Here is a 27,337-nt window from a genome sequence, read left to right as displayed (position 1 = left end):
ATAGGAGAAAACTGAGGATGGATCAACAACATTGTAGTTTCTCTGCAATACTAACCTAATTTACAGAGTGAAAAGAAGGAAGCTTGTACAGAATAACAATATTCCAAAACGTGCATCCTGTTTGCAATAAGGCACTAAAGTAATACTGCAAAAAATGTGGCAAAGGAATTAACTTTTTCCCCTGAATACAAAGCGTTATGTTTGGGGCAAATCCAATACAACACATTACTGAGTACCACTCCATATTTTCAAGCATAGTGGTGGCTGCATCATGTTATGGGTATGCTTGTAATCGTTAAAGACTGGGCAGTTTTTCAGAATAAAAAATAAACAGAATGGAGCTCAATCCTGGAGGAAACCCTTCGGTCTGCTTTCCACCAGACACCGAGATTAATTCACCTTTCAGCAGGACATTAACCTAAAACACAAGGCCAAATCTACACTGGAGTTGCTTACCAAGAAGATGTGAATGTTCTTGAGTGGCTGAGTTAGATTTTCAAGCATATTTAAGTTAAAACTATGGCAAGACCTGAAAATGGTTTTCTAGCCGTGATTAACAACCAATAAGGTTAATGTTGCATAATCCAGGCGTGGAAAGCTTTAGCTAGACTCACAGCTGTAATCGCTGGTGATTCTAACATGTATTGACTTGGTTGAATACTTATCTTTACAAATGTTAAAATAGTTCTTCCACTTTGACATTACTGAGTATTTTGTGTAGAACGTTCACAAAAATGACAATTAAATCTATTTTATTTTGTAACACAACAAAATGTGGAAAAAGTCAAAGGGTGTGAATACTTTCTGAAGGTAAATGTGTGAATGGTGGAGGTGGTGGTTGTGGATTATTCCCCGTTGTAGAAGGTTGTCAGTCCCCTGGGTCTCTCTTTTCCTCCTCCTCCCTCTCTCCTGAATCTAACTGAAATTACACCAGCCAGTAATGTGTTCAGGAGGCCCTCTCTGCCTGCCTCCCTCCCTGCCTGAGAGATGAAAGGCGAGGATATAGATGGACGCTAGATTAAGATAACGGGCTGATGGAGATGGATTGCAGGGGTGCAGTGGCCCAGGGAGCATGGCAAGCCCGGCTAATGAAATGAGAAATGGGCACACGGCACCGCCTCCCGCAAACGTTCAGACTGAACACAGGACACTTAATGGGGAAGAAGGACAAGTTCTCGCTCGCTCTTTCTTTCTCGCTCTCTCGTTCTATATTTCTGGATCTTTCCAGCCTGTGGCAGTGAGAGGGGAGCATCACAACTGAGATGACATATATGAACTGTTCTTTGGTTCCAGCCTCCTTTTTTTTCTTTAACTACGTACTCTTGTATGTTCAGTAGGGAGAACTTTTGAAACAGTACTACTTAATATTTTAGTTTTCTGTTGTATGTTGTGCCTTTCTGAACACAAGCCCAGTTTCTTTGTCGTCCTCCAAGATAGGCTATTTTGAAATACAGACGGTGTGATTTTCAATACGCCACTGCTTATAAGTTAAGTATAATTATAAGAAATCTAAGATGTCAAATTATATCCAGCTTAGGGCTCCAGCTATGTATTTGGCTTGCTAACTTGTTAGCTAAGTGGCTAGATGTCAAGATCAAACTTTTTAGTTGCAGCAAAAACAACAAAATAGCGCCCCTTGTGTGCACTTCCGGTAATAGCGTATACCCCAGTATGGTTCTGAAACAGTATAACGATATGAAAATATGGATACTGCCCAACCCTACCTGTAGTGTCCCAGCTACAGAGACGGTGTAGCAGCCTGGGAAACTTTGCATGAGGTAGTATTTCAGGTTACATTGTAAGTCTTGTAAGATTGTATGTGTACTCAAGGCCACTACAGAGTCCCACTGTGGTCACAAACCTTAGCCCAGGCCTGATTCACGGCCCTGTTTTATGCCCACAATGTTTGCTTTACTTGTATTTCCCTTAGCATAACATGCCTCAACCAATAACTTAACTCACCTTTTAGAAATAATTTCAGGTTTAGCAAAGGTTGTTTGGTATATTTTAAGCTGCTGTCTTAACATGGATTTTTGAACTGCAGTGTTATAAATTATAGTAGAGGAAAACCTTGTTCAGTCTGCTTTCCAACAGACACTAGGAGACAAATTCACATTTCAGCAGGACAATAGCCTAAAATACAAGGCCATATATATATATACTGAAGTTGCTTACCAAGATTACATTGAATGTTCCTGAGTGGCCTAGTTACAGTTTTGACTTAAAACATCTTAAATTCTATGGCAAGACGTGAAAATGGCTGTCTAGCAATGATCAACAACCGATTTGACAGAGCTTGAAGAATTTCAACAATCCTGTGCAAATATTGTACAATCCAGGTGTGCAAAGCTCTTAGACTTACCCAGAAAGACTCACAGCTGTAATCGCTGCCAAAGGTGATTCTAACATGTATTGACTCAGGGGGTTAAATACTTATCTAATGAAGATGTTTTATTTTTCATTAGGATGTTTTAAACATTTTTCTTTCATTTTTACATTAGTTTTGTGTAGAATGTGGACAAAAAATAGTTAAATGAAATCACTTTGAATCCCACTTTGCAACACAACAAAATGTGGAAAAAGTGAAGGGCTGTGAATACTTTCTGGAGGCACTTTATGGGGAAAGTGGTATATAGATGGTACAATCCAGTTTGCTAATGCCTGATGTTCAGCTGGCCTGTCTGCCTGGGGTTGGGTTGGGGTTGGCCCACCTGATACAATCATCAAATGGTTGATTATTTTCATCCCAGTGAGATCATCCAGTCCCTTCTGCCTAGAGTGTAGTAAACTAGGGGCACACAAAAACCCCCATTCTGTTGGCCATCCATCGCTCCAACGGCTCAGGCCTCTACATAAAGAGAGATTAAAACCCCCTTTTATTGCACGAGGGAATTAAGTAACTTTTAGAATGTGGTTTCTTATAAATCACCGGCTAAATTAATATTCATCGTCAAACCACGTCGTGCCTGAGAGCGAGAGAGGAGACGAGGGTTGGTTTTTATAGGGAAAAGTTTTACTCAGTGCCGCCCAATGACAGTGTTGGTTGAGTAAACCAGCACAGGGATTTATGATGCTGTTAAAGGGAAAACACCAGGCTACAGAGGACAGTGCTACTGGGCCTTCTTTATAAGCAAGCACGCTAATCAAGGCTAAATGCCTTTTTACAAGCGCCCTGCTAATAAGAAGAGGTTTTAAAGCTTTATGGCCATGGTGTTGCAGATTGGAGTCACAGGAGAGAATGACTGGCCTGGTCTCTCTTTTCTCTGGCTATCCTTGGCCAAGGTCTCTGTCCAGTCAAACAAGAGTTTCAAGTTGACTCGAGTCACCAAGTAGATTGTAATGGACTAACACCAGACATAAGAACATTTTAAGCTCTTGAAGTCACATTCAGCTTAACTCAAATGATGCTACCTTCCGATGAGAAAACAGCATTGGTGTGTGTATATCTAAATAGAAAGACAAAAACAATGCTTTATTCAGTGTAGCTTACGAGCTAGGTAAGTTGAACTGCGTTGTGTTGACAGTGGTCAGTCTAGCGCAACTCCTGTACTGTCTGTGTTCCTCAGGGCAATCCACTCCTCATTGAAGAACCACACAGGGCCAGTAGTATAATAAATGAAGCTATAGATAGCCAAGGCACTGGGCCCTCCGACTGGCCAGTAATCAGAGTCGGGGAGCGCTGTGCCTTGCTGTGTGTCTCCCGCTGAGAGCTGGTCCAATGGTAAATCAATACTGTAGATCAGCGCTCCATCTGGCTGGAAAATGAGCGGATCACCATAAACATCTGGCCAGCGCCGCGTCCCGGCCAATCACTGGCGGACATATTGACTTAGTTATTGCTCGTTCATATGCTGCAGGACAGTGTTAAACATACATTCTCCAGGCAGGGGCATTAATCAGGGGATATTTAGTGGAGGGCCTGAGAGGTGAGGAGGGGAGGGAGCTGTACATCCTGGGTCAGTCAGTGTAGGGATAGGACCTGGGAGGATACAGACCGATAGACAGATGTTAAATGGAGATGTGTCATGTACAGTATAAAGACAGCTCAGTGTCCTGACAAGGAAGGACTGAATAAAAGCTTGTCAGCGAGAAATAACTCTCAAAGCAATCAGATCCTGGGACTGAGGAAGAAGATTAAGAGTGATTCCGTATTAAAATGGCCAACAAATACCTTGGCCTCTGGATTCCTGCACTGCTGCTACCATAGAGACAAAACAAGGGATTCCGTGATGTAATGGTAAGGATTCTTTCTCTTTGAGTGTCACTGTGACCTGACCCAAGCCTCTTCCCGTTTGTTGCAGAATCACAGAGGGCTCGAAAGCCACCACGTTCGAAGCACTAAAGGCTCGTATCCGGGAACTGGAGAAACAGATCCTTCGAGGGGACAGATATAAGTGTCTCATCTGCATGGTAAGGAACCAACATAGTCCTTTACCTTCACTCTGTCCATCCGTGTGCTTTTCTCTCAGTCTCTAAGCATGTCTGCCATATCGGAGTGTTTGAACCCAAGCAACCTGCCCATCCACTACTTAAACAACCTTTGGGTGTCTCACAAATGACACCTTATCCCCTATATAGTGCACTACTTTTGACTTGGGCCCTAATTGGCACCCTATTCCCTATATAGTGCACTAGTTTTGACTAGGGCCCATAGGGTATATGGGGTACCATTTAGGATGCAGCGTTGCAGTTTACAGGCATGGGCTTTGTATTGACATATTGTCTGGTGGTTGAAGTGATTCCTGCACGGCATGAAAGTCAGCCATCTCTCCTCCACCTGATTGATTGTGTGTGTCAGAGAGATTCTGTTGCACCAACTGTCATATAGCTCTGAATCCCCAGCTGCAGGATGGCTTATTACCATCCTACAGCTTTGAGGGGTTTTCTGACCATTTCAACTGATGGTTCATTATCATTTGGTGGGGATCAATAAGCAAACTTGTGTCTTTGGTTATTGATGTCACCACGGTGACTTGACATCCATCAATGCATCCGGTTCCTGAAGATTTGATTCTGTCCTGTCCCTAATGACTGTCCCTAATGACTGTCCCTAATGACTGTCCCTAATGACTGTCCCTAATGACTGTCCCTAATGACTGTCCCTAATGACTGCTCGGCCATCCGCTCCCCTGGTCTATGTGAGAGAATCCGACAACATGGATTAAGAACACAACACCACATACCTGAGCAACCCTTTCCTGAGTGTGAGAGTGTGTTGTGGTTGTACTTCCTCCATTGTCACTCATAGCCACACACACCCCCACCCCGCCATCTTCTAGTCTCACCTTGACAATGAGTGAAGAGTGAAGAAGCCAGATTCCTCAGCTTTGGCAGCTCCTTCTCCCTGGCCCGGGCCCCACGACTCTTGACTCTGTGAAAAGCAAGCAATTACTGACGCCTGTCCCTCCTAAAGGTCGTCCCAGCCCCGGGGTGACGGAGAGGGGAAGAGATGCATATTGATCACTCCTGCCCTCCAGCGACCATCGTAAAGCTCATTTGTCATTGCTGTCGTCTCCTCCCGTCACAAATCTCACCCAGCCAGGCTGAGGAGTGAAGACGCTTTTCCTCTTCTGCTCTGACGGACACGGCTGCTTGTTGACGGGATTTTGATTTTCTTTTTTTTAAGATGGGTGAGGAAATAGCCTCTGCAATAACCTGAAAGTCTAACCCACCAGCCAAGGTGGTGAAGAGTCATATTTGACTGCTAACACATCACTCATTTTGAAAGACAAAATGGCGTGTGCTTGTAAGGCAGTAGAGTTGAATATCTTTCTCTACAGGAGTTTGTTTTGCAATCTGTTTGTGTTCTCTGAACACTTGTTAAAGAACCATTCAGGCAGACTGAGTCAGCAGGGTCCTTATCAGTGGATCTCTACCACCACCTGCTGTTGCTTTAAGGAACTGGGCACTAAATGGATGCATTGGATTTCACATCACATCATCTTCACGTTCAGTGTTCCCTGTTCTGTTTCAATGCATTTCATAGAAACAACGTTCTGGCTTGTAAAATGATAATCTATGACATGTGTTGGACATGGTACATGGTGCTGATTATTTTGCTCAGAGCCTGCTACAAGTCTCAAACACATCACACGAGCTGCAACAGAAACTTTGGTGGGTCTTTCTCTCCCGTGCCTAGTGCCGCCCAGGTTGTGTGTGAATGCATGTGTCGGTGTCCAGTCCGTCCGTACCTGTTTCTTTCCATGCTTTGTAGTCCGCCACATTCTAGTGCTCAGCGGTGCCCCCTCTGTACTTCCCTACAGAGGAAGAGATTCCAAACAGACAGGGCTGAAGACAAGAATCTGGGCCAATCGGGGCGGGCCCTCGCGGTAACAGCGCCCAATGAGAGGCGGGTTGCTGAGAGCTGTTCAAAGCCCCTCCCCCCGCTCAGCATTTACTGTTTGTATAGAGGCTACGTTATGGCCGGCGGCGGGATTAAACGGCTGCTCCCGCTCCGGAGGGTAAGGCTCTCTGTGCTCCCTTCCCACCCACCCTCCCTCGCCCCTCTGCCTGCCTGCCCGCTCACCCGGCTGGGCTGGCCACCCCCCTCTTCCATGCCTGTGCTTTGGTTTGGTGGCGTCGTTCGTCAGGGCGTGTCCAGTGTTGTACCGTGTGTGCCTGCGACCAGCGTTTGTCTATTGGTGTCAGTCCACACAGTTCCCCTTTAACCTCTTATATTAATGTTCTCTCTTTCGCTCTCCCCCCCATGTGGCAGGACTCGTACACGATGCCCCTCACCTCCATCCAGTGCTGGCACGTCCACTGTGAGGAATGCTGGCTCAGGACTCTGGTGAGAACCCAATGCCAACCCAGCCTCCACAACACATCACAACACTGCTGTTGCATGGCAACACTACTTCATCACATTACAGCCACTGGTTTCATAGTGACTGAACTCCCTTCCTCCCTCTCTCTCTCTCTCTGTGGTACATTCCAACAGGGACATGGTAACACAAGATGGTCCTCTGAAATAAAGAGGTCTACTTGTTTCATCTGAATTGTATCCCCCTAGGTCTACACACACTTGCACACACTCTTGAGTATGTTTGTTTTGTTATGCTTTTTTTCAAATGTAGCTGTTGGTCAGTGATTATCCAGTGGAAGCTTTGCATAATGACAATAGACAATTGTGCTGCATCTGACCACAGGTGTGTAGGAACAGTGTAGGTACCTCTCCTTCTCTACTCTCTTTACAAACACAGTAGTGAGTCCCACCTAACCCCTCAACCCCTGGGCAGGTCTCCTCAACCTTTTATTGTGCAGTGCCCGGTTTCCCAATAGCAGTGGAGCTTAGGCTTGCGAGTGTTTTTTAACGATGCATCTTTCCTACAACTGCTGAAGATGTAACATGAGTTTCCCAAAACACCATGCAGAGAGAACGGTTGCTAAGTGCGTCGGTGGAGCAAGAGTTGATACTGTTGGGATCGAAAGAAAGGGAGCGCAGCTCTCAGATCAGCTTTCTCCATTCAAATCTTACCTTAACATTAGAATTATTTCACAGTACTGATGATGGATCAGCTCCTAGAGATATTATCACCTACAGCTGCAAATAGTCAGGTGGCTTATTCTAATGCTTACCCTATAATAGTGCACTAAATCAGATTCATTTGGCACATTGCACATATTGAAATATATTGAAGCAAGTTCAAGACAGTTTAGCCTACAAAAAACTCAAATTGTCTGAACATGACATTTATTTCAATATGATTTGAAATATAAAGGCCTATGTAGCCGGTTTTCATCTTTTTATCCTTCGCTTGCTCAATTGGAAAGACATTGGCAACGTTGTATTTGTAGTCAACTTCGTTTCCAAGTCATCGGCAGTTCCAGAGAGAAAGTAAACAGCTTGATTCTATGTTTAGTGGAGATGTTCTGTGTATAAAGTAACGTGGAAGAGTGAAAGGCATCTAAAAACACACTGAGCTGTTCTGAACAGGTCTGGGCCAGGCGCTAAATAACCAGCGGTTTCAACTACAACTTTAATAACGGTGGTTTTGGAAAACCGCTCAGAGATTTAACGATGTCCCTACGAAGGTTCTGACGATGAACTTAGCCTTAAGATGCTCTTGGGAAAGCGGGCCCAGTACGGTATGCCCAGCCAGGCAGAGAAGCCTCCAGGACCACTGCTGTAGCCTTTGTTTTGGGGAGCATTTGTTGTCCCTGATGCACTACCCCCTCTGCTCTCTCCTCCTCTCCTGTTTTTAGCTGCTCTCTCTCTCACCAGGGAAACGGCTGGCGTTGTCCACTAACACGTTTTGCTTCTACACACGGAAGCAATTCATAAGAAAATGCTTCCCAGCCACAGTTTAGCCCGCCTCTCTCCTTCTCCAATATACAATATATTAAATACGCTGCTGTGTTTTTTTTATTCTCACAATGCCCTGTGTGTGAAAGACAAAGGCGGTGGAGGAAGGGGAACACGGAGGGTTGGTTAAGAAATGTGTGCCTGCTGCAGCAGCTTGTTCCTAATGTGGGTATTAAAATGTTGCCCGAAGACAGCAATAAAAGCGCTGCGCGGCAGGGCTCCCCGCGTCTTGATCAAAGTAAATGCATGTAATCTAGTTACCGTCGGGCATTTTTGGGGGGATTTAATAGAGCGCAGCAGCTGGCGTGCAATGTGAGAAGCCCACACCGTACACCAGGCTCATTAAGATCAGGTAACTCCTTTATTTTATATGAAGAAATGCAAGAAAGGCCGTCATTTCTTTGTGTAAAGAGGGGAGAGATGGAGAACCTGGTTCTCATTGGAGCCAGGGTGGAGGAGGGGGGGGTTCTTAGTGGAAATTCAAGCAGTCTGGGTGAGGTGTACAACAATATACAAAGACAATACGGTATGGTAGCTCGTCTGTCTGTCTGCAAGGTGGTTAGGCACTAATTTAAGTTCAGAGCGATCTTTATTCACTTTTGAAATGAACCTGAAGGCTGTTAAGACATAACAAGAGAGCTTATCAGTTTGGGCTTGGTCCAAGACTCCCTAACAGTTTCTCTGAGTGCATGTTACTGTTACTCCACTCAAGGCCCCTCCGCCCCTCTCCTTAGCCTGGTCATCTTTGGTCTATACATGAGCAGACCTGTTGGGAGCCACAAATCCTCTTTGCACCTGGGGGAGAGAGCTGTCCAGGGCTACCCGGGCCCCCCAGCTGCCCCCTGACTCTAGGTGGGAGAGTTGTCCAGGCCCCCTGACTCTAGGTGGGAGAGTTGTCCAGGCCCCCTGACTCTGGGTGGGAGAGTTGACCAGGCCCCCTGACTCTGGGTGGGAGAGTTGACCAGGCCCCCTGACTCTGGGTGGGAGAGTTGACCAGGCCCCCTGACTCTGGGTGGGAGAGTTGACCAGGCCCCCTGACTCTGGGTGGGAGAGTTGACCAGGCCCCCTGACTCTAGGTGAGAGAGTTGACCAGGCCCCCTGACTCTGGGTGAGAGAGTTGACCAGGCCCCCTGACTCTGGGGGAGAGAGTTGACCAGGCCCCCTGACTCTGGGGGAGAGAGTTGACCAGGCCCCCTGACTCTGGGGGAGAGAGTTGACCAGGCCCCCTGACTCTGGGGGAGAGAGTTGACCAGGCCCCCTGACTCTGGGGGAGAGAGTTGACCAGGCCCCCTGACTCTGGGGGGGAGAGAGTTGACCAGGCCCCCTGACTCTGGGGGGGAGAGAGTTGACCAGGCCCCCTGACTCTGGGGGGGAGAGAGTTGACCAGGCCCCCTGACTCTGGGGGGGAGAGAGTTGACCAGGCCCCCTGACTCTGGGGGGGAGAGAGTTGACCAGGCCCCCTGACTCTGGGGGGGAGAGAGTTGACCAGGCCCCCTGACTTTGGGGGGGAGAGAGTTGACCAGGCCCCCTGACTCTGGGGGGGAGAGAGTTGACCAGGCCCCCTGACTCTGGGGGGGAGAGAGTTGACCAGGCCCCCTGACTCTGGGGGGGAGAGAGTTGACCAGGCCCCCTGACTCTGGGGGGGAGAGAGTTGACCAGGCCCCCTGACTCTGGGGGGGGAGAGAGTTGACCAGGCCCCCTGACTCTGGGGGGGGGAGAGAGTTGACCAGGCCCCCTGACTCTGGGGGGGGGAGAGAGTTGACCAGGCCCCCTGACTCTGGGGGGGAGAGAGTTGACCAGGCCCCCTGACTCTGGGGGGGAGAGAGTTGACCAGGCCCCCTGACTCTGGGGGGGAGAGAGTTGACCAGGCCCCCTGACTCCTGGTTCTGGCAGCATGGAGATTCCACTGTTTGCCAACAGCTGAATGCTCCCTTGTCTCGATGAAAGCTGTAACGCTGTGTACTTACACACACAGGGCAAACCCAGCCCTCCACGAGTGTGTCAGGGCTCAGTGTATGAACTCGGCCCCCTAGTCCAGTAACTCCCACGATTTGCCCTCTGCATTCATTCCAGATAGATCTCAGGTCAGTCTAGATCACCTGGGTTCATTCCAGATAGATCTCAGGTCGGTCTAGATCACCTGGGTTCATTCCAGATAGATCTCAGGTCGGTCTAGATCACCTGGGTTCATTCCAGATAGATCTCAGGTCGGTCTAGATCACCTGGGTTCATTCCAGATAGATCTCAGGTCAGTCTAGATCACCTGGGTTCATTCCAGATAGATCTCAGGTCGGTCTAGATCACCTGGGTTCATTCCAGATAGATCTCAGGTCAGTCTAGATCACCTGGGTTCATTCCAGATAGATCTCAGGTCGGTCTAGATCACCTGGGTTCATTCCAGATAGATCTCAGGTCGGTCTAGATCACCTGGGTTCATTCCAGATAGATCTCAGGTCGGTCTAGATCACCTGGGTTCATTCCAGATAGATCTCAGGTCGGTCTAGATCACCTGGGTTCATTCCAGATAGATCTCAGGTCGGTCTAGATCACCTGGGTTCATTCCAGATAGATCTCAGGTCGGTCTAGATCACCTGGGTTCATTCCAGATAGATCTCAGGTCAGTCTAGATCACCTGGGATCATTCCAGATAGATCTCAGGTCAGTCTAGATCACCTGGGTTCATTCCAGATAGATCTCAGGTCAGTCTAGATCACCTGGGTTCATTCCAGATAGATCTCAGGTCAGTCTAGATCACCTGGGTTCATTCCAGATAGATCTCAGGTCAGTCTAGATCACCTGGGTTCATTCCAGATAGATCTCAGGTCAGTCTAGATCACCTGGGTTCATTCCAGATAGATCTCAGGTCAGTCTAGATCACCTGGGTTCATTCCAGATAGATCTCAGGTCAGTCTAGATCACCTGGGTTCATTCCAGATAGATCTCAGGTCAGTCTAGATCACCTGGGTTCATTCCAGATAGATCTCAGGTCGGTCTAGATCACCTGGGTTCATTCCAGATAGATCTCAGGTCAGTCAGCTAGTAGCTGTCAGAGTCTACATACACAGGTCCCAGCGTGCTGGAAGTTAACTCATGCTCGGAGCACACACACAGGTAGTAGGCTACACCTCTTCCTCACACATCAGTGTGGTTCCAGTAATGTTCCCCGTACCCCTCTTTCCTGTTAATGGGTCAGTGACAGGAGACCCGTGAGACTTCAGTGACAGCAGGTAGTCAACATGTCTTTTGTGTTTGAGCTGGTGTCAGCCCTTACAGGGTGAGAGATTCAGCTAGATGAAATTTGACAGGCTCAATCAAACTCTCAAAGCATTTTAAAGAAAATGATATTTGAAACCAGGGCTGATGCAGGGTGAGTGTTCAGGTAGAGACTATGCTCGACACTTTGCATATTGTTAGGTTGCGTAGCAGCCCTCCCTCCTGCCGCGGCAGACGCCCACACCCGACTCTCTCCCCCACCCACCCAGGGCACCACCACTTGGGTTGAATATATTCCCGGTACAAACGTTCCATCCGTGAGAATTAATCACTTTTCAGTTTACTGCCAAAAACCGGAAGTGTCATTCAAAAGCATTATAAAGCATATTAATATGTATGGATTTGATTAGAGCTTTGATCAGCTTGAAGAAAAAAAAAGCCCCAAAAAGTCCAAATGATTGTGCCGTTATCCAATACATATATGATAGGCTACTGCACATTACCCACAACAGAAAAACATAACAGCCTATAGGTGTAGCTAGCTATATGCGCTCTAGCGTAAATAGATGAAACTAGCTCCAGTAGGCTAATCTTTTTGAGTGTGAACTGTATTACTGTACTGTATGGACTGGATTTACGCATATCGTTCAAGCCATGATAAAGCAGAGAACGTGATTCTGGTGCAGCAAATGCGGCCTACAAAGTTACAAGTATAGGCTAGCGAATTTGATTTTAATTTTGAAATATAATAGGGCCTATTTGTATAATTAGTAGGCTGACACATACAGTACCAGTCAAAGGTTTGGGGAGACATACTCATTCCAGGGTTTTTCTTTATTTTGACTATTTTCTACATTGTAGAATAATAGTGAGGACATCAAAACTATGAAATTACACATATGGAATCCAGTAGTAACCAAAAAAGTTTAAACCAATCAAAATATATTTTATATTTGAGGTTCTTCAAAGTAGCCACCCTTTGCCTTGACAGCTTTTCACATTCTTGGCATTCTCTCAACCAGCATCATGAGGTAGTCACCTGGAATGCATTTCAATTAACAGGTGTGCCTTGTTAAAAAAAACAAGGTGGCCCCAGAAAGACAGATAGAGATGAGTAAATTATACCCTCATTTGATCTTTATATTACTGTATCATAGGCCTAGCTGTCACAAGAAAAGCAGTTACCATGATGAGATGATACTGTAGGTCTACATGCATTGTGAACTGGGCTCCATATTGAGATCCAGATTTAGACAGCGCATATAATTTAACAGTTCCATTTCACGCCATGCTGTTCATATAAATCATTTATTATAATTTACCGGTTTCTTGCAGTTATTTGTCCCGGGAAAATGGAGTGGTTTTGGACGGTAAATACCAGTAAATCTTGTTTACCAGGTTTCCACCATTCTCTAACCACCACCACCGCCTATTTTGGCACAGTGCGAGGAGACCACACAGCTTACCTTGCCCTGTTCTCAGCTTCTGCACCCGCTGCCTTTTAATTACACCCACACAACACGGCTTTATAGGAGATGGCAGTGATTCAAAGTGGCAGAGAGCAGAACAGAACAGAGCAGGAGTCCTGGGACAGGATGATGAGCAGGCTTTGATGATTCACGTGCTCCACTATAGGCCGTCTGTCTAACTGGCGGATGCATGCATAGGTCTCTACACTGTGGCTGGATGTGGGCTGCATGCCAGTCTAGTTTGGTTAGCTACTCTTTTATGTGCTTTTATACCTGTTCTGTACTGATGTGGTTGTTTTGATCTATTACAGGACTATTTCTGTACTGTCAGTCAGTTTAAGTACCGCATTTCACCAGGGTTGTTTGACAAGCATTCTCTGTTTTACTCAAACCTTTAACTGCTCATATTGTGACCTAAACAATGACCTTTTTCTCTCTTTCTCTCCCACAGGGAAATAAGAAACTGTGCCCACAATGCAACACCATCACGTCGCCAGGAGATCTAAGGCGCGTCTACTTGTGAAGAAGACTACGCCTGCCCTGACTGGCCTCCCCCTTCAACCCCCCCCCCCCATGTTCTCTTTTTATTTCCATTTGTTCTCACCGTTTGTGTTTTGGGGTTTGTGAAGCCCCCCCTCATAGCTTAAAGAGACAAGACTGATGTCTTGATTGACTCTTCCGATCAGGGGAGGACTGACTGATTGATCAACCAACCCGGTTGGGAACAGAACCGAACCCAGTTGCGAACAGAACCGAACCCAGTTGCCCATTATGTCTGAGTGTTCATAGAATGACAAATAAACCAACCACCCCTCACTCGCTCCTCCACCCACCTGCCTGCCCTCTAGTGTTGAGTGGTCCACTCCACAGTCAAATCCCCTCCACCCTGGCTCACACTTCTGCTTCTGTGTGTCTTCATCCTTTAGCTCTCAGGCAACCCAGCTTTACACTGTTGTGTTACTCATGGAGCCCTCCTCCCTTGCTTGCCTCACTATCGTCTCACCATGCTGAAAGGTGTGTTCAGGTGGGAGGAGGTGGTGTTGTAACCCCCCCCACCATCACTGCTCGCTGTGTGTAGAAAACCCATCTTGGTTCAAGCCATCAGGACAGCCAAGCTAGATATTGAGCTGGCCGCCTGTCGTCACACCCTGCTTGAAGGCCTGGTAAGGGGGGAAAGGAAAACGATAAACTCTGAGCTTTCTACCAAACTGACAACCTCAGAACATCCAGAGGATCCTCTTCTTTTCAGCCTCTTTTTTCCCTTCTTCTTTTGTGGTGTTAAATCGTGAAGTCAACCAAATTCCAAGAATCAGTGCAAGCACATGTATAATAGTGTATGTTAGTTTACAGTGTTGTGTGTAAATGACATAGAGCTTACACTTGTATACATATGTGCACACATGCTTACACACATTCATACATGCGCACACACGCACACACACACACACACACTCACAAACACACACAAACTCACAAAAGTATATATTAATAAAGTCCAGTTTTTAGGTAGAGTTTTGAGGAAGGGTAGGGAGTGATGTTTAATCAATGTGAAAAAGAAAGCCCTCTGTATTTTTTCAACCGATGTTGTCGTTTTGAGGTTGAAGTTGTATTTCATTGTACAGGAATAGATTTAAGTCACAATAATAATAATAAACTACTCAACTAGAAATGAAAGGTTTAGATGGTGTACATTTTTTCTTCAACTATACAGTAAAAGCTGTCGAAGTTTTAAACCTAAAGCGAGGAGTATATGTTTTTTGATTTTATGTTTTAACGGAAAAGCTTCACATCGCTCTAACCCTAGACGAGGGGAGATGATGGCTTTAAATTGTTACATAACTGCAACGCTGGTCAAATGAACAGCTGTTTTCTAAATCACAACCGGCAACACAGTTGAGTTAACCTCCCTCCGCTGCTTGTCCTCAGTTGACCAGCCTACCTGTTGATTATATCACTTTACTGATCACTTAGGTTTTCGGTTTTGGCCTCCACTCTGGTAAAGCCTCATAAGATGCTTCTCCAGAAATGTGTTTTTGAGTGTTGCTTCCATTGTGCGACCCAGCCAGGCTTCCAACCTGGCAACTCGTCAAGACAGGTCCTTCCCATCTGTGAGGGAAGGAGCAGTGGGCCGACATGTTGTCCCAGCCCACTCTGACTGCCCAAGCCCAGTTACTGAACACTTCCCCACAGCAAGGTGATGTGCTTTGTAGTTGTAAAACAATGTATCCTGTGATGTCTGTATTGATGTAAGCTGACAAAAAAGAAAGAATTGAAAGGTTTATGACTGAATTCAAACCCCCAACAGAAACCCAACAGATATATTACAGGGTTAAATTCCCTGTCACTGGGACGGATTTCCATCATGGATTCTTTTTTTCTTTGTGTTTTGTTTCTCCAATAATGAAAAGGACTGGAATTGGTCAAACTCTGAAATTATCCTCTTTTCCTAAATGCATGATGGTCATGACTTTCTTACATGAAAGGGGAGGTTAATTGGCCCCAGACAGTCGATCTGAGATCGACTGAAGTTTCAGTCATGGGGTTATTTTGTTGCTTTAACCCCTGTATATTAACACATGTACAGAACAGAAATGTTACATTTTTAGTGAAGGGGAACAATAGATGACGGCTTTAATCACATACAAAGCGTTGGATATTTATTTCAGTCCAGACCTTCTGGTTTCCATTCACATCCATTTTCTTCATGGACTAGCCTTTTCAGAACTGTCTCCAGTTTAGTGTTTTTTTTGTTTAGGTCTAAGATTGTCTTTGATCATCTCCCTACATTGTGGATTTAGATGCTATTTTACAAGGATTATTTGAGTCAGGGATGGCTGCAATGTAGACATACAGCAGATTTGTTTTCATTAAAAGCAGTATACAACATCTTTTAGTAAAGTATTATTGTTCCTGTAAAAGGAATGTTCTGGAGCAACCTGTTAGAAGGGATGATCACAGGCTCGTAGAACTTCAAAGGATCTGTAGAACAATTCCACATTGTTACACAGATTGTTTTTCCCACAATACCTCTGTTCATTCATACAGTACGTGTGTGTGTGTGTGTATAGGTTTGTGTTCTAGTTTCACTTTGTAGTCACGTGTACAGGTAACCATGCGTAGGCAAATGAACACTTAGAGCTGTGCAACAGTATGTGTGGGGCACCTTTGAACCTGTGATAGGATGTTTGAGCTTTACTGTGTGAATCTGCTTCACAACACTGTTAAGGGTTAAGCTCTTCTCTCACTTTGTGGTTCCTTCAACTGGAGATTTATTTCAACCTGCCCCAAAGATGACAAATTGCACAAGATGATTGTGTTAAATCATTTGTGTCTTGTATATTCTTGAAAATGGTACGTGTCTTTCCCGTTTGTAAACTACATTTCACATGAATTAAATGATTGTAAATCAGAAGTGTGACGCCTCTTCACAGATCTCATCACTCACTGTACTCGTTGCTCATTACTCTCTTTAGGTCCTGAATATGAATTAACATTAACATCTATACTGAACAAAAATCTAAACACAACCGGCAACAATTTCAAAGATTTTACTGAGTTATAGTTCACTTAAGGAAATCCAGTTAATTGAAATAAATAAATTAGGCCCTAATCTACGGATTTCACATGACTGGTAATACAGATATACATCCGTTTGGTCACAGATACCTTCAAGAAAAGCTAGGGGCGTGGATCAGAAAACCAGTCGCTATCTGGTGTGACCGTTTGCCTCATCCAGCGTGACATGTCTCCTTCGCATAGAGTTGATCAGGCTGTTGATTGTGGCCTGTGGAATGTCCCACTCCTCTTCAATGGCTGTGTGAATTTCTGGATATTGGCGGGAACTGGAAGACGTCATACATGTCGATCTAGAGCATCCCAAACATGCTCAAAGGGTGACATGTCTGGTGAGTATGCAGGCCATGGAAGAACTGGGTCATTTTCAGCTTCCAGGAATTGTGTGCAGATCATTGCAACATGGAGCTGTACATTATCATGCTGAAACATGATGTGATGGTGGCGGATGAATGGCAGGACAATGGGCCTCAGGATCTCGTCACGGTATCTGTGCATTCAAATTGCGATCGATAAAATGCAATTGTGTACATTGTCTGCAGCTTATGCCTGCCCATACCATCACCCCACCACCACCATGGGGCACTCTGTTCACAACATTGACATCAAACTGCTCGCCCACACGATGGCATAAACGTGGTCTGCAGTTATAAGGGCAGTTGGACATGCTGCCAAATTCTCTAAAACGATGTTGGCGGTGGTTTATAGAAGAGAAATAAACATACAATTATCTGGCAACAGCTCTGGTGGACATTCCTGCCGTCAACATGCCAATTGCACACTACCTCAAAACTTCAGACATCTGTGGCAATGTGTTGTGTGACAAAACTGCACATTGTAGAGTGGCCTTTTGTTGTCCCCAGCACAAGGTGCACCTGTGTAATGATCATGCTGTTTAATCAGCTTCTTGATATGCCACACCTGTCAGGTGAATGGATTATCTTGGCAAAGAAGAAATGCTCACTAACAGGGATGTGAACAAATTTGTGCACAAAATTTGAGAGAAATAAGCTTTTTGTGGGTATGGAAAATTCTGGAATCTTTTATTTCAGCTCATGAAACATGGGACCAACACTTTACATGTTGCCTTTATATTTTTGTTCAGTATAGTTAAACCAGAAGAACGTTTCATATGACATGGTGAGTGATCAGAATGTCCATATTTCCCAACAGCCAAGCCAATGATTAGCAATTCCTCTAGAATCAAGTTATTCAAAATTAGACTTTGCTGGAAATAGCAGCCTCCGTTGCCATCTAGAGGCAAAAGGTGTCCACTAACTCTGAAGTGTTTCTAACTCCCAAACCCCCTAATTATGGGTGCTCTCCAGATGGTGTGGCAGGCAGGCAGGCTGAGGCAAGGGAAAGTGTGTGTGCTTGTTAACATAACTAGAACAATCCAGCCAAGGAACACTGCCCATTCAGCAGAAACCTGTTACAGTAATTTGGTAAAATTACTACAAGATGATCACTGAAAGTAATTTTTCCCCTTGCCGCCGCTTAGATCCATGGCCAAACCTTGAATTCAACACATATTGCCTTTCCGATGCCGAGATAAATAAAGGCACATCCAGAAAAAAGCTAAACAATCCCTAAAATTCATGTAAGTGTTATCAGATGCTAATGAACTAGTGATAAATAAATTGGAAAGGAGGCAGGGGTTCCAAAAAACTTCCTGTGGAACTTCACCTCGTACTCCTGCTGAAGGTTCTGGAAGCTCCCAAGGATGGAGCCCCAAAGTCAGGGTTTTTGCATCTAAATGGTAGCCTATTCCCTATATAGTGCACTACTTTTGACCAGAGCCCTATGGGCTATATAGTAGACTATATAGCGAACAGGGTCAGTGCCATTTGGGACCTTGCCTGGTAGGTTGTAGGTGTTTCCCAACCCAACAGTGAGCCTGAGTCTTCTTTCCTCATGGGTTTTATGACTGGGGCCTTGCCCAGATAGAGGTTGACTGACTGGCTAAGGGCCTGTATATAGCAATCTGAGGTATGGTCAGTCTAAGACCATGAGAAATCAACACTCAATCTTACCCCAACAAGCAAGGAGAGGACAGGATGGGGTCAATCAGATTAGGTTTGACCAGTGGCTAAAAACACCCTTAACACCCCCTGAGTGTGAAGTGTGTGGGGGTCAAAGTGGAGAAGGAGTGACCGCTAGGCTGGAGGTGGGGGCTGAGGGTTTTGGGGGCAGGAGGCCAGATTAAATGTGCCTATATGGTAAAATGAACGTTACAGAGCCTGTATCATTTACTCCCCTGTCCAGCATGTCAAGAGGTTGCATGCCAGACACCCAACCAATCCATAACTGGTGCATTAGAGGAGCTGTGGCTGAGGGTCGGGTTACGGCTAGTCTTGGAGCCTGAGTGGCTCTGGACCCAGGAAGTGGGGGCTCCAAGTCAAGGCAGATCTATAGAAATTGCTTTTGGAGGTCAAAGCTTGTCCTGATGGGGGAGTATAGAATGTGGGGCCATTATTGCTAGTTTACAAACATCTCCACAGACCGATCAATAGGACAGGCCTTCCCTGCTGTGTTCGGTAATTGCTCTATTGCATTGCCTGTCTGTACCAATGGTAATTTACACCTTCACGTGGGAATTTGACTTGGACCCCCTACCCTACCTCCCCTTACTAGCATCCTCCTCTTCCTCTGGCACTCAGCATATCGCTCCTGGTACATCTCATTCAATTAAGGGTCTGCTCTCCACCATGGCCTTTTTACAACATCGATCCAACCCAAGGTGGTTCATCGGAATAGGATTTGGTCAGTCAGGGGATCTCTGTTTGGAGAAAAGGGAAGGGAGAGTGTTTGACATATTCCATATGGTGTTGTGTCCTTTTCTGTTTCCGATCATGGATGTGCCAGAGATGTCTGACTTATCGCCTTCAGAAAGGACCATTTGAACCAGTTAAGAGGTTTAGCCAGGTCAATAATCTGATCAAACAGCCAATCTCTCCTATTTACCACCTATCATTATCCTAACATTAGGGGGCAGTTATTGAATGGTTATATCGGCTAATCACCTTGAATTTACTGTCTTTTACACAGGTGTGCAGGTGTTTTTCATCTCAATAATCACCCTTTTCAGATATACGAACTCTCAAAAAAAGAAACAACTATTTCAAACAAGTGCAAAAAGAAACTCTTATCGTTCTCCCTTCTCCAGAGTAATTACAGGTAAAGAGAAAAAGCAGCCCATAGAGGCCAGCGTCTTTACTAAACCCTAGCTAGCGTGGTTGTCAATGTCTTCAGAGTCCTCTTCTCTGTCTAGCTAATCCCATAATTACAGTTTCGATAAATTGCTTTCATATCCATGAATGCTTAAGAGATTGGAGAATGACGTTATGTGGGTTTAGAGCGGGGATGTATTTTCAATAACAAGGCGAGGTGAGACTGCTTCGGTGTGTATTCATGTACAGGATTACTGTCATCCGCTACGTGTGCAATGAGACATTAAGTCAAAGCCACCAGAGAAACCTAAAACTGCCATGTGGGAGTGCGCCAAAGTTACCTTCCTAATCTCTCTCTCACAAAGTTGTGACTGATTTACATTAGCTGCCTCCTAATGCTTTACAGCTATTGTGGTGATATTAAAAGTTAGCAATTTGGCTTCCCACACACACCCACATCCCACACAGTGTTGATGCCTAGTATGAAGTTATTACACTAGGCTATTATAGCCAACACATTTTTTGGGATGAGATTTTTCCATACAATTTTATGAAATGTTTGTATGCAAGCAATAACTACTTACATTTCCGTTATTCAGCCAACTTGGAATTTACTTTCACTGTCCACATGGTGGCACTAAGAAGCAAGACACAATGTTTTTTCAAGGAGGCAGTTCATGCCAGTACATGTTTGATCAGGCTGTCAATGGCGGAAGTAGCCTACTGTAGGTAAAAAAAAAAATCACCCTTTGAAATCAGATTGATGATCAATTAAATAGTAGCTGTTTTGATAATAAACTAATGCAATAGAAGAGATGGAGTTGTGAATACATTTACATTTCAGTCATTTAGCAGATGCTCTTACCCAGAGCAATTTACAAGAGTAATTAGGGTTAAGGGCTCATTGACAGATCTGGGATTTGAACCAACAACCTTTCGGTTACTGGACCAACGCTCTTAACCGCTAGGCTACCTGCCCCCACATGCATGGAGTAGGTGTGTTTTTGTTCAACTCAACTAACACAGGCATATGATGATAATAATGTTTTCACACTTACTTTAGTAAAACAACATCGAAAATGGAAGTATTCTTTTCAGTCTATGTTAAATATAATAGAAAACGACACATTGCAAAAACTTTACCTAACTTAAGCTTAAGTCAACCAGGCTAGGCCAGGGCAGTGTTATGTTATATTAACCTACTGCCTGGCCTGCCACTCCCCACATACACAGGAGCAGGAACCTGCCACCCCTGTCACCCTACAGCCACCCCCTGTCACCCTCAGCCACCCCCTGTCACCCTCAGCCACCCCCTGCCACCCCCTGTCACCCTCAGCCACCCCCTGTCACCCTCAGCCACCCCCTGCCACACCCTGCCACACCCTGCCACCCTACAGCCACCCCCTGTCACCCTCAGCCACCCCCTGCCAAACCCTACAGCCACCCCCTTTCACCCTCAGCCACCCCCTGTCACCCTCAGCCACCCCCTGTCACCCTACAGCCACCCCCTGCCAAACCCTACAGCCACCCCCTGCCAAACCCTACAGCCACCCCCTGTCACCCTACAGCCACCCCCTGCCAAACCCTACAGCCACCCCCTGCCAAACCCTACAGCCAGCCCCTGCCAAACCCTACAGCCACCCCCTGCCAAACCCTACAGCCACCCCCTGCCAAACCCTACAGCCACCCCCTGTCACCCTACAGCCACCCACGAGAGACAGGTTCCAGACAACGAAGGCCTTTGATTGGGCCCCCGCAATGAAGGCTGAGATGCTCCCACAATTATCAGAGACATTTCATCTTCTCCCCTCTGGCCCCTTCAACACACCGCCTTTCATCTCCAGTTGGCCCCAGGGGGAACACTGAGGGTTTTGTGTGTGGTGATGGGGGAGAGGGGACGGTGGTAGGGGAGAGCGGTGGAGGGGAATGGGAGGGGGTGGTCAATGTTGCTGAGGGATTGCTTCGTACAGGTAGAGGTAGGAGGGAAAGAAAGGGGGGGGGGGGTTCTTAACGTAGTATCCACCTATTTTCCTATCTTGAAAGGGGGAGATGACAAATGGAGATCGGTGGGTTTGGGAGGGTGAGGGTGAGAGGGTTGGGGGAGATGACCCCCCACCGCTGACTGTGGCTGTACTTGGCCAACTGTGCGTGACGTTCAGACGTCATGGCTCTGCTGGAGAGAGAGAGAAAGAGAGAGAGAGCTAGAGAGAGAGAGAGCTAGAGAGAGAGAGAGAGAGAGAGCTAGAGAGAGAGAGCTAGAGAGAGAGCTGGAGAGAGAGAAAGAGAGAGAGCTAGAGAGAGAGAGAGCTAGAGAGAGAGAAAGAGAGAGAGAGAGAGAGAGAGAAAGAGAGAGCTAGAGAGAGAGAGCTAGAGAGAGAGCTGGAGAGAGAGAAAGAGAGAGAGCTAGAGAGAGAGAGCTAGAGAGAGAGAAAGAGAGAGAGAGAGAGAGAGAGAAGAGAGAGCTAGAGAGAGAGAGCTAGAGAGAGAGCTGGAGAGAGAGAAAGAGAGAGAGCTAGAGAGAGTGAGAGAGCTAGAGAGAGAGAAAGAGAGAGCTAGAGAGAGAGAGAGCCAGAGAGAGAGAGAGAGAGAGAGCTAGAGAGAGAGAGAGCTAGAGAGAGAGAGAGAGAGAGAGAGAGAGAGAGATACAGAGAGCTAGAGAGAGAGAAATAAAGCAAGTGAGAGAGAGTGAGAGAGCTAGCGAGAGAGAGAGAAAGAGAGAGCTAGAGAGAGAGAGAGAGCCAGAGAGAGAGAGAGAGAGAGCTAGAGAGAGAGAGAGCTAGAGAGAGAGAGAGAGATAGAGAGAGAGAGAGAGAGAGAGAGAGAGAGAGAGAGAGAGAGAGAGCAGTCTATGGTTCCTTGTGGGCAGCTTTAGGTCTTAAAGGGGGAGTCAAGTTCATTCACTAGATGTGTTCTAACATCATGACAGAAACATACTTCAGGTTAACAGCAATGTTAACGCTTCACAATCACTCCTCCGTTACAACAGGCAGGATAGAAAAACGCTTATGAAGTAAAGGAAAATCTTTGCTCAGTCTAATGTAAACAGTCAAAGCAGTTAGTTACCTCTAAGCCATGTGTAAATGACTGGAGTATTACCACTACACATACTGTAATGGCAGAGTTGACTGTAGGCTAAATAGACCTGTTGTTTCTGAATGGAAGGTAAACTTACAACACCAGTCTGTTTCTACTCTTTCCTTAAGTTGCTGCATAAAGTCTTGATGGGATATTCCCCAGTAATTGGATGATAATACCTCTAATTAACAGCACTAATCCGTGTGATAAGTCTGCCACTGGGACATGAGTTGGTTTAGAGGGATGTGTCTTGTAAGTGCGCTATTGTTGTTGAGGCTTTTACAAGGCAGAGTAAACTTTGCACTCATACCCCAACACAGGAACACAATGCATGGTTAAGGAGGACTTAGGTTCCATAAAGTCCACTACAATGTGTTTTCAGAGTTCTACAATGTTGTTTGACTAGAAAACACAGTGCTTTGTGCCAGCTCAAAGCTTAACATGCAAATGGATTAAATGAAGAAACACTAATTTCAATGCAGTGCTGTCTATGAGCACTAACCGGTCGAGAGTCTGTCTAGGGACAATGCAAAGCTGATTATGTAATGCACTGCTTATAGATGTGTTAACAAGAAGTATAGCATCAGTCAGAACCAGCTCTTTTAAGAACTGCTGCGAAAAAGTCTTGAGGTGCTGAAGGAACTTTAAAGACACCGGTGCCAAGTAATAGCCCTATCTATCTCGACATTTCTACTTTTCTAGATTTCTATTTCTACTTAGAGTTACTGGGTAGCGGGTAGTTGGATTATTACACTAACTACTTCAGGGAGTGACGTCCCTGCCATACAAGTCACAGGCTCAGCTGGCGCCGGCTGTCACTAACAGGTATGGGCCCCCCCCCCCCAGGGTTACGAGGGACCACCGCTATGGGTAAAATAGTATGCTATGGAAACAGGCTGTTCAGGGCTATTCACCCGCACAGTCGCCAGAACCGAAAACTACAAAGAAGAATCCATGATGACAGAGTAAAACTCATTTTACCATGGGCCTGTTTGAACTTTTTGATGGTTGACCCTTCACCTCTAATCAAATAAAACTGTTTTGTCTCATGCGCCGGATACAACAGATGTAGACCTTACAGTAAAATGCTTACTTACAAGCTCTTTCCCAACAATGTAGAGTTAAATAAGAAAAGAAGAACACGAGAAATAAAACTCACATGAATGAAGCTATATACAACGAGTGGCAATACAATATCGTTGTGCAGGGGTACGAAGTAGTTCAAGTGGATACACTATATATACAAAGTATGTGGACACCCCTTCAAATTAGTGGATTTGGCTATTTCAGCCACAACCATTGCTGACAAGTGTATAAAATTGAGCACACCGCCATGCAATCTCCGTAGACAAACATGGGCTGTGGAATGGCCTTACTGAAGAGCTCAGTGACTTTCAACTTGGCACCGTCATAGGATGCCACCTTTCCAACAAGTCAGATTTCTGCCCTGCTAGAACTTCCCAGGTCAACTGTAAGTGCTGTTATTGTGAAGTGGAAACATCTAGAAGCAACAACTGCTCAGCCGCAAAGTGACAAGCCACAGAAGCTCACAGAACGGGACCGCCGAGTGCTGAAGCGAGTAGCGCGTAAAAATCATCTGTCCTTGGTTGCAACCCTCACTACCGAGTTCTAAACTGCCTCTGGAAGCAACATCAGCACAATAACTGTTCGACGGGAACTTCATGAAATGGGTTTCCATGGCGGAGCAGCCTCACACAAGCCTAAGATCACCATGCGCCATGCCAGTCATTAGCTAGAGTGGTGTAAAGCTCACTGCCATTGGACTCTGGAGCAGTGGAAATGCGTTCTCTGGAGTGATGAATCACACTTCACCATCTGGCAGTCCGACAGACGAATCTGGATTTGGCGGATGCTAGGAGAATGCTACCTACCCCAATGCATAGTGCCAACTGTAAAGTTTGGTGGAGGAGGAATAATGGTCTGGGGCTGTTTTCATGGTTCAGGCTAGGCCCATTAGTTCCAGTGAAGGGAAATCTTAATGCTACATCATACAATGACATTCTAGACGATTCTGTGCTTCCAACTTTGTGGCAACAGATTGGAGAAGGCCCTTTCCTGTTTCAGCATGACAATGCCCCCTTGCACAAAGCGAGGTCCATACAGAAATTATTTGTTGAGATCGGTGTGGAATAACTTGACTGCCCTGCACAGAGCCCCGACCTCAACCCCATCGAACACCTTTGCGATGAATTGGAACGCTGACTGCGAGCCAGGTCTAACCATCCAACATCAGTGCCCGACCTCACTAATGCTCTTGTGGCTGAATGGAATCAAGTCCCCGCAGGAATGTTCCTACATCTAGTGGAAAGCCTTCCCCAGAAGAGTGGAGGCTGTTATAGCAGCAAAAGGGGGACCAACTCCATATTAATTCTCATGATTTTGGAATGAGATGTTCGACGAGCCGGTGTCCATATACTTTTGGTCATGTAGCGCATGTCACCTCACCACTGGGCCAGTGGAATGACTTAGTGAGAAACCTTCTATAGAAGCACCGCCACTGTATCCACTTGACAGGCCAGAGATGTATAAAACAGGAAGGGGATTTCTCTGTGTGTTTCCCATCTCCAGGATGACAACACACTAATCCGTCCAGTAAATATGTTGCCAGGAGGACACCAGTGGGACACTGTTGACTCTTCCTTGTCCGTTATCCCCATAGGAGGGCTATTGTTATCTGATGCATAGTCATAGGATAGACTGACACACTTGGCACCCTGGTGCTTATACCGCTGTTATCTATTTACCTCTTATGCAAAATATAATACACTCTACCTGGTTATTCAGTGGGTATTACTGAATATCATAGGAAACAATGTAAGTGAGGGGATTATTTTAATTAATGGGGAGTTGTGAGGAAACGAATGCTTGAAATCCCACCTCAAAATCTACAAGCCTGTAATGGAGAGCAATAGAAACAGATGAAGGTTAAAAGATTCCTGGCAGGTGTATTGGATGTTTGCATAAGGTTTAAAATACCTACTAAAATGCAAATGTTGGTTTTGAGTTATGAACAGATGTTGTCTTATGATAATTCAATGAGTCCAGTGGGTTTGGTTGTCAGCTGGCATTCTGTACATGCCTCTGGGTTATGCACTTATCATAATCTTTGGGACAAAGGCGATGGCTTTTTATCAGCATGATACTGTACATTGGTATACATTAGATGTGTACATTAGATATAGAATTGCAGCTGGAAGACAAGAAGTTCAAAGTCTGGAGTTGAACTAACGGACGGACGTTAAAATCCAGACAGAAAATATTTACACAAGAAGCAACCTATTATCACACAGTCAAACTCTCATTTCATTTAGTAAGTTCACCATTCTGCCGTCCGTCCGTCCGTCCGTCCGTCCGCCGGTCCGTCCGTCCGTCCATCCGTCAGTCCATCCGTCCGTCCGTCCGTCCGTCCTCCCTCCCTCCCTCCCTCCCTCCCTACCATATATCTGCTGTAGGGGGTGCCTCCACTGTCTCATTTTCCTGGAGAGGGTCAGTCCTGGGGTGGCACCCTGGCCACTGGAGAGGGTCAGTCCTGGGGTGACACGCTGGCCACTGGAGAGGGTCAGTCCTGGGGTGACACGCTCGCCACTGGAGAGGGTCAGTCCTGGGGTGGCACGCTGGCCACTGGAGAGGGTCATTCCTGGGGTGGCACGCTGGCCACTGGAGAGGGTCATTCCTGGGGTGGCACGCTGTCCACTGGAGAGGGTTAGTCCTGGGGTGACACGCTGTCCATTGGAGAGGGTCAGTCCTGGGGTGGCATCCTGGCCACTGGAGAGGGTCAGTCCTGGGGTGGCACGCTGGCCACTGGAGAGGGTCAGTCCTGGGGTGGCATCCTGGCCACTTGGAGAGGGTCAGTCCTGGGGTGGCATCCTGGCCACTTGGAGAGGGTCAGTCCTGGGGTGACACGCTGGCCACTGGAGAGGGTCAGTCCTGGGGTGACACGCTGGTCAGTCCTGGGGTGATACGCCTGACACCTACTACCATACCCTGTTTAAGGCACTTAAACCTTTTGTCTTGCCCATTCACCCTCTGAATGGAAGACATTCACAAACCATGTCTCAATTGTCTCAGGGCTTAAAAATCCTTCTTTAACCTTTCTCCACTTCATCTACACGAATTGACAGAATTGTCTAGAATGTCATTGTATGCTGAAGCATTAAGATTTCCCTTCACTGGAACTAAGGGGCCTAGCCCGAAAAACAGCCCACCTAACTGTACTGTTGGCACTATGCATTGGGGCAGGTAGCATTCTCCTGGCATCCGCCAAACCTAGATTTATCCGTCAGACTGGTGAAGCGAGATTCATCACTCCAGAGAATGCATTTCCACTGCTCCAGAGTCCAATGGCTTTACACCCAGCCAGCCGACGCTTGGCATTGCGCATTGTGATCTTAGGCTTGTGTGTGCCTGCTTAGCCATGGAAAATTATTTCATGAAGCTCCAGACAAACAGTTATTGTGCTGACGTTGCTTCCAGAGACAGTTTGGAACTCGGTAGTGAGTGTTGCAACCCGA

General features: G+C 46.1%; 1 protein-coding gene across 9 annotated transcripts in view; it reads left to right on the top strand.

The window, feature by feature from the left end:
• The window catches only part of LOC106599374 (E3 ubiquitin-protein ligase RNF220), a 192,004-nt gene extending 175,605 nt beyond the window's left edge, over window positions 1-16,399 (top strand). For all 9 annotated transcript variants that reach the window (XM_014190580.3, XM_014190578.3, XM_014190577.3 and 6 more), the window contains 3 exons: window positions 4,302-4,410; window positions 6,716-6,790; window positions 13,439-16,399. In XM_014190580.3, coding sequence (XP_014046055.1) covers window positions 4,302-4,410; window positions 6,716-6,790; window positions 13,439-13,510 — 256 coding nt within the window. In that variant the 3' untranslated portion in view covers window positions 13,511-16,399. The remainder of the gene's footprint in view (window positions 1-4,301; window positions 4,411-6,715; window positions 6,791-13,438) is intronic.
• The last annotated feature ends 10,938 nt before the right edge of the window (window positions 16,400-27,337 follow it).

Source organism: Salmo salar, chromosome 03, assembly GCF_965601325.2.
Source record: "Salmo salar chromosome 03, fSalSal1, whole genome shotgun sequence".
NCBI lineage: Eukaryota > Metazoa > Chordata > Actinopteri > Salmoniformes > Salmonidae > Salmo > Salmo salar.
Note: the sequence above shows the minus strand (reverse complement) of the source record. Positions and strands in the feature narration are given on the sequence as shown.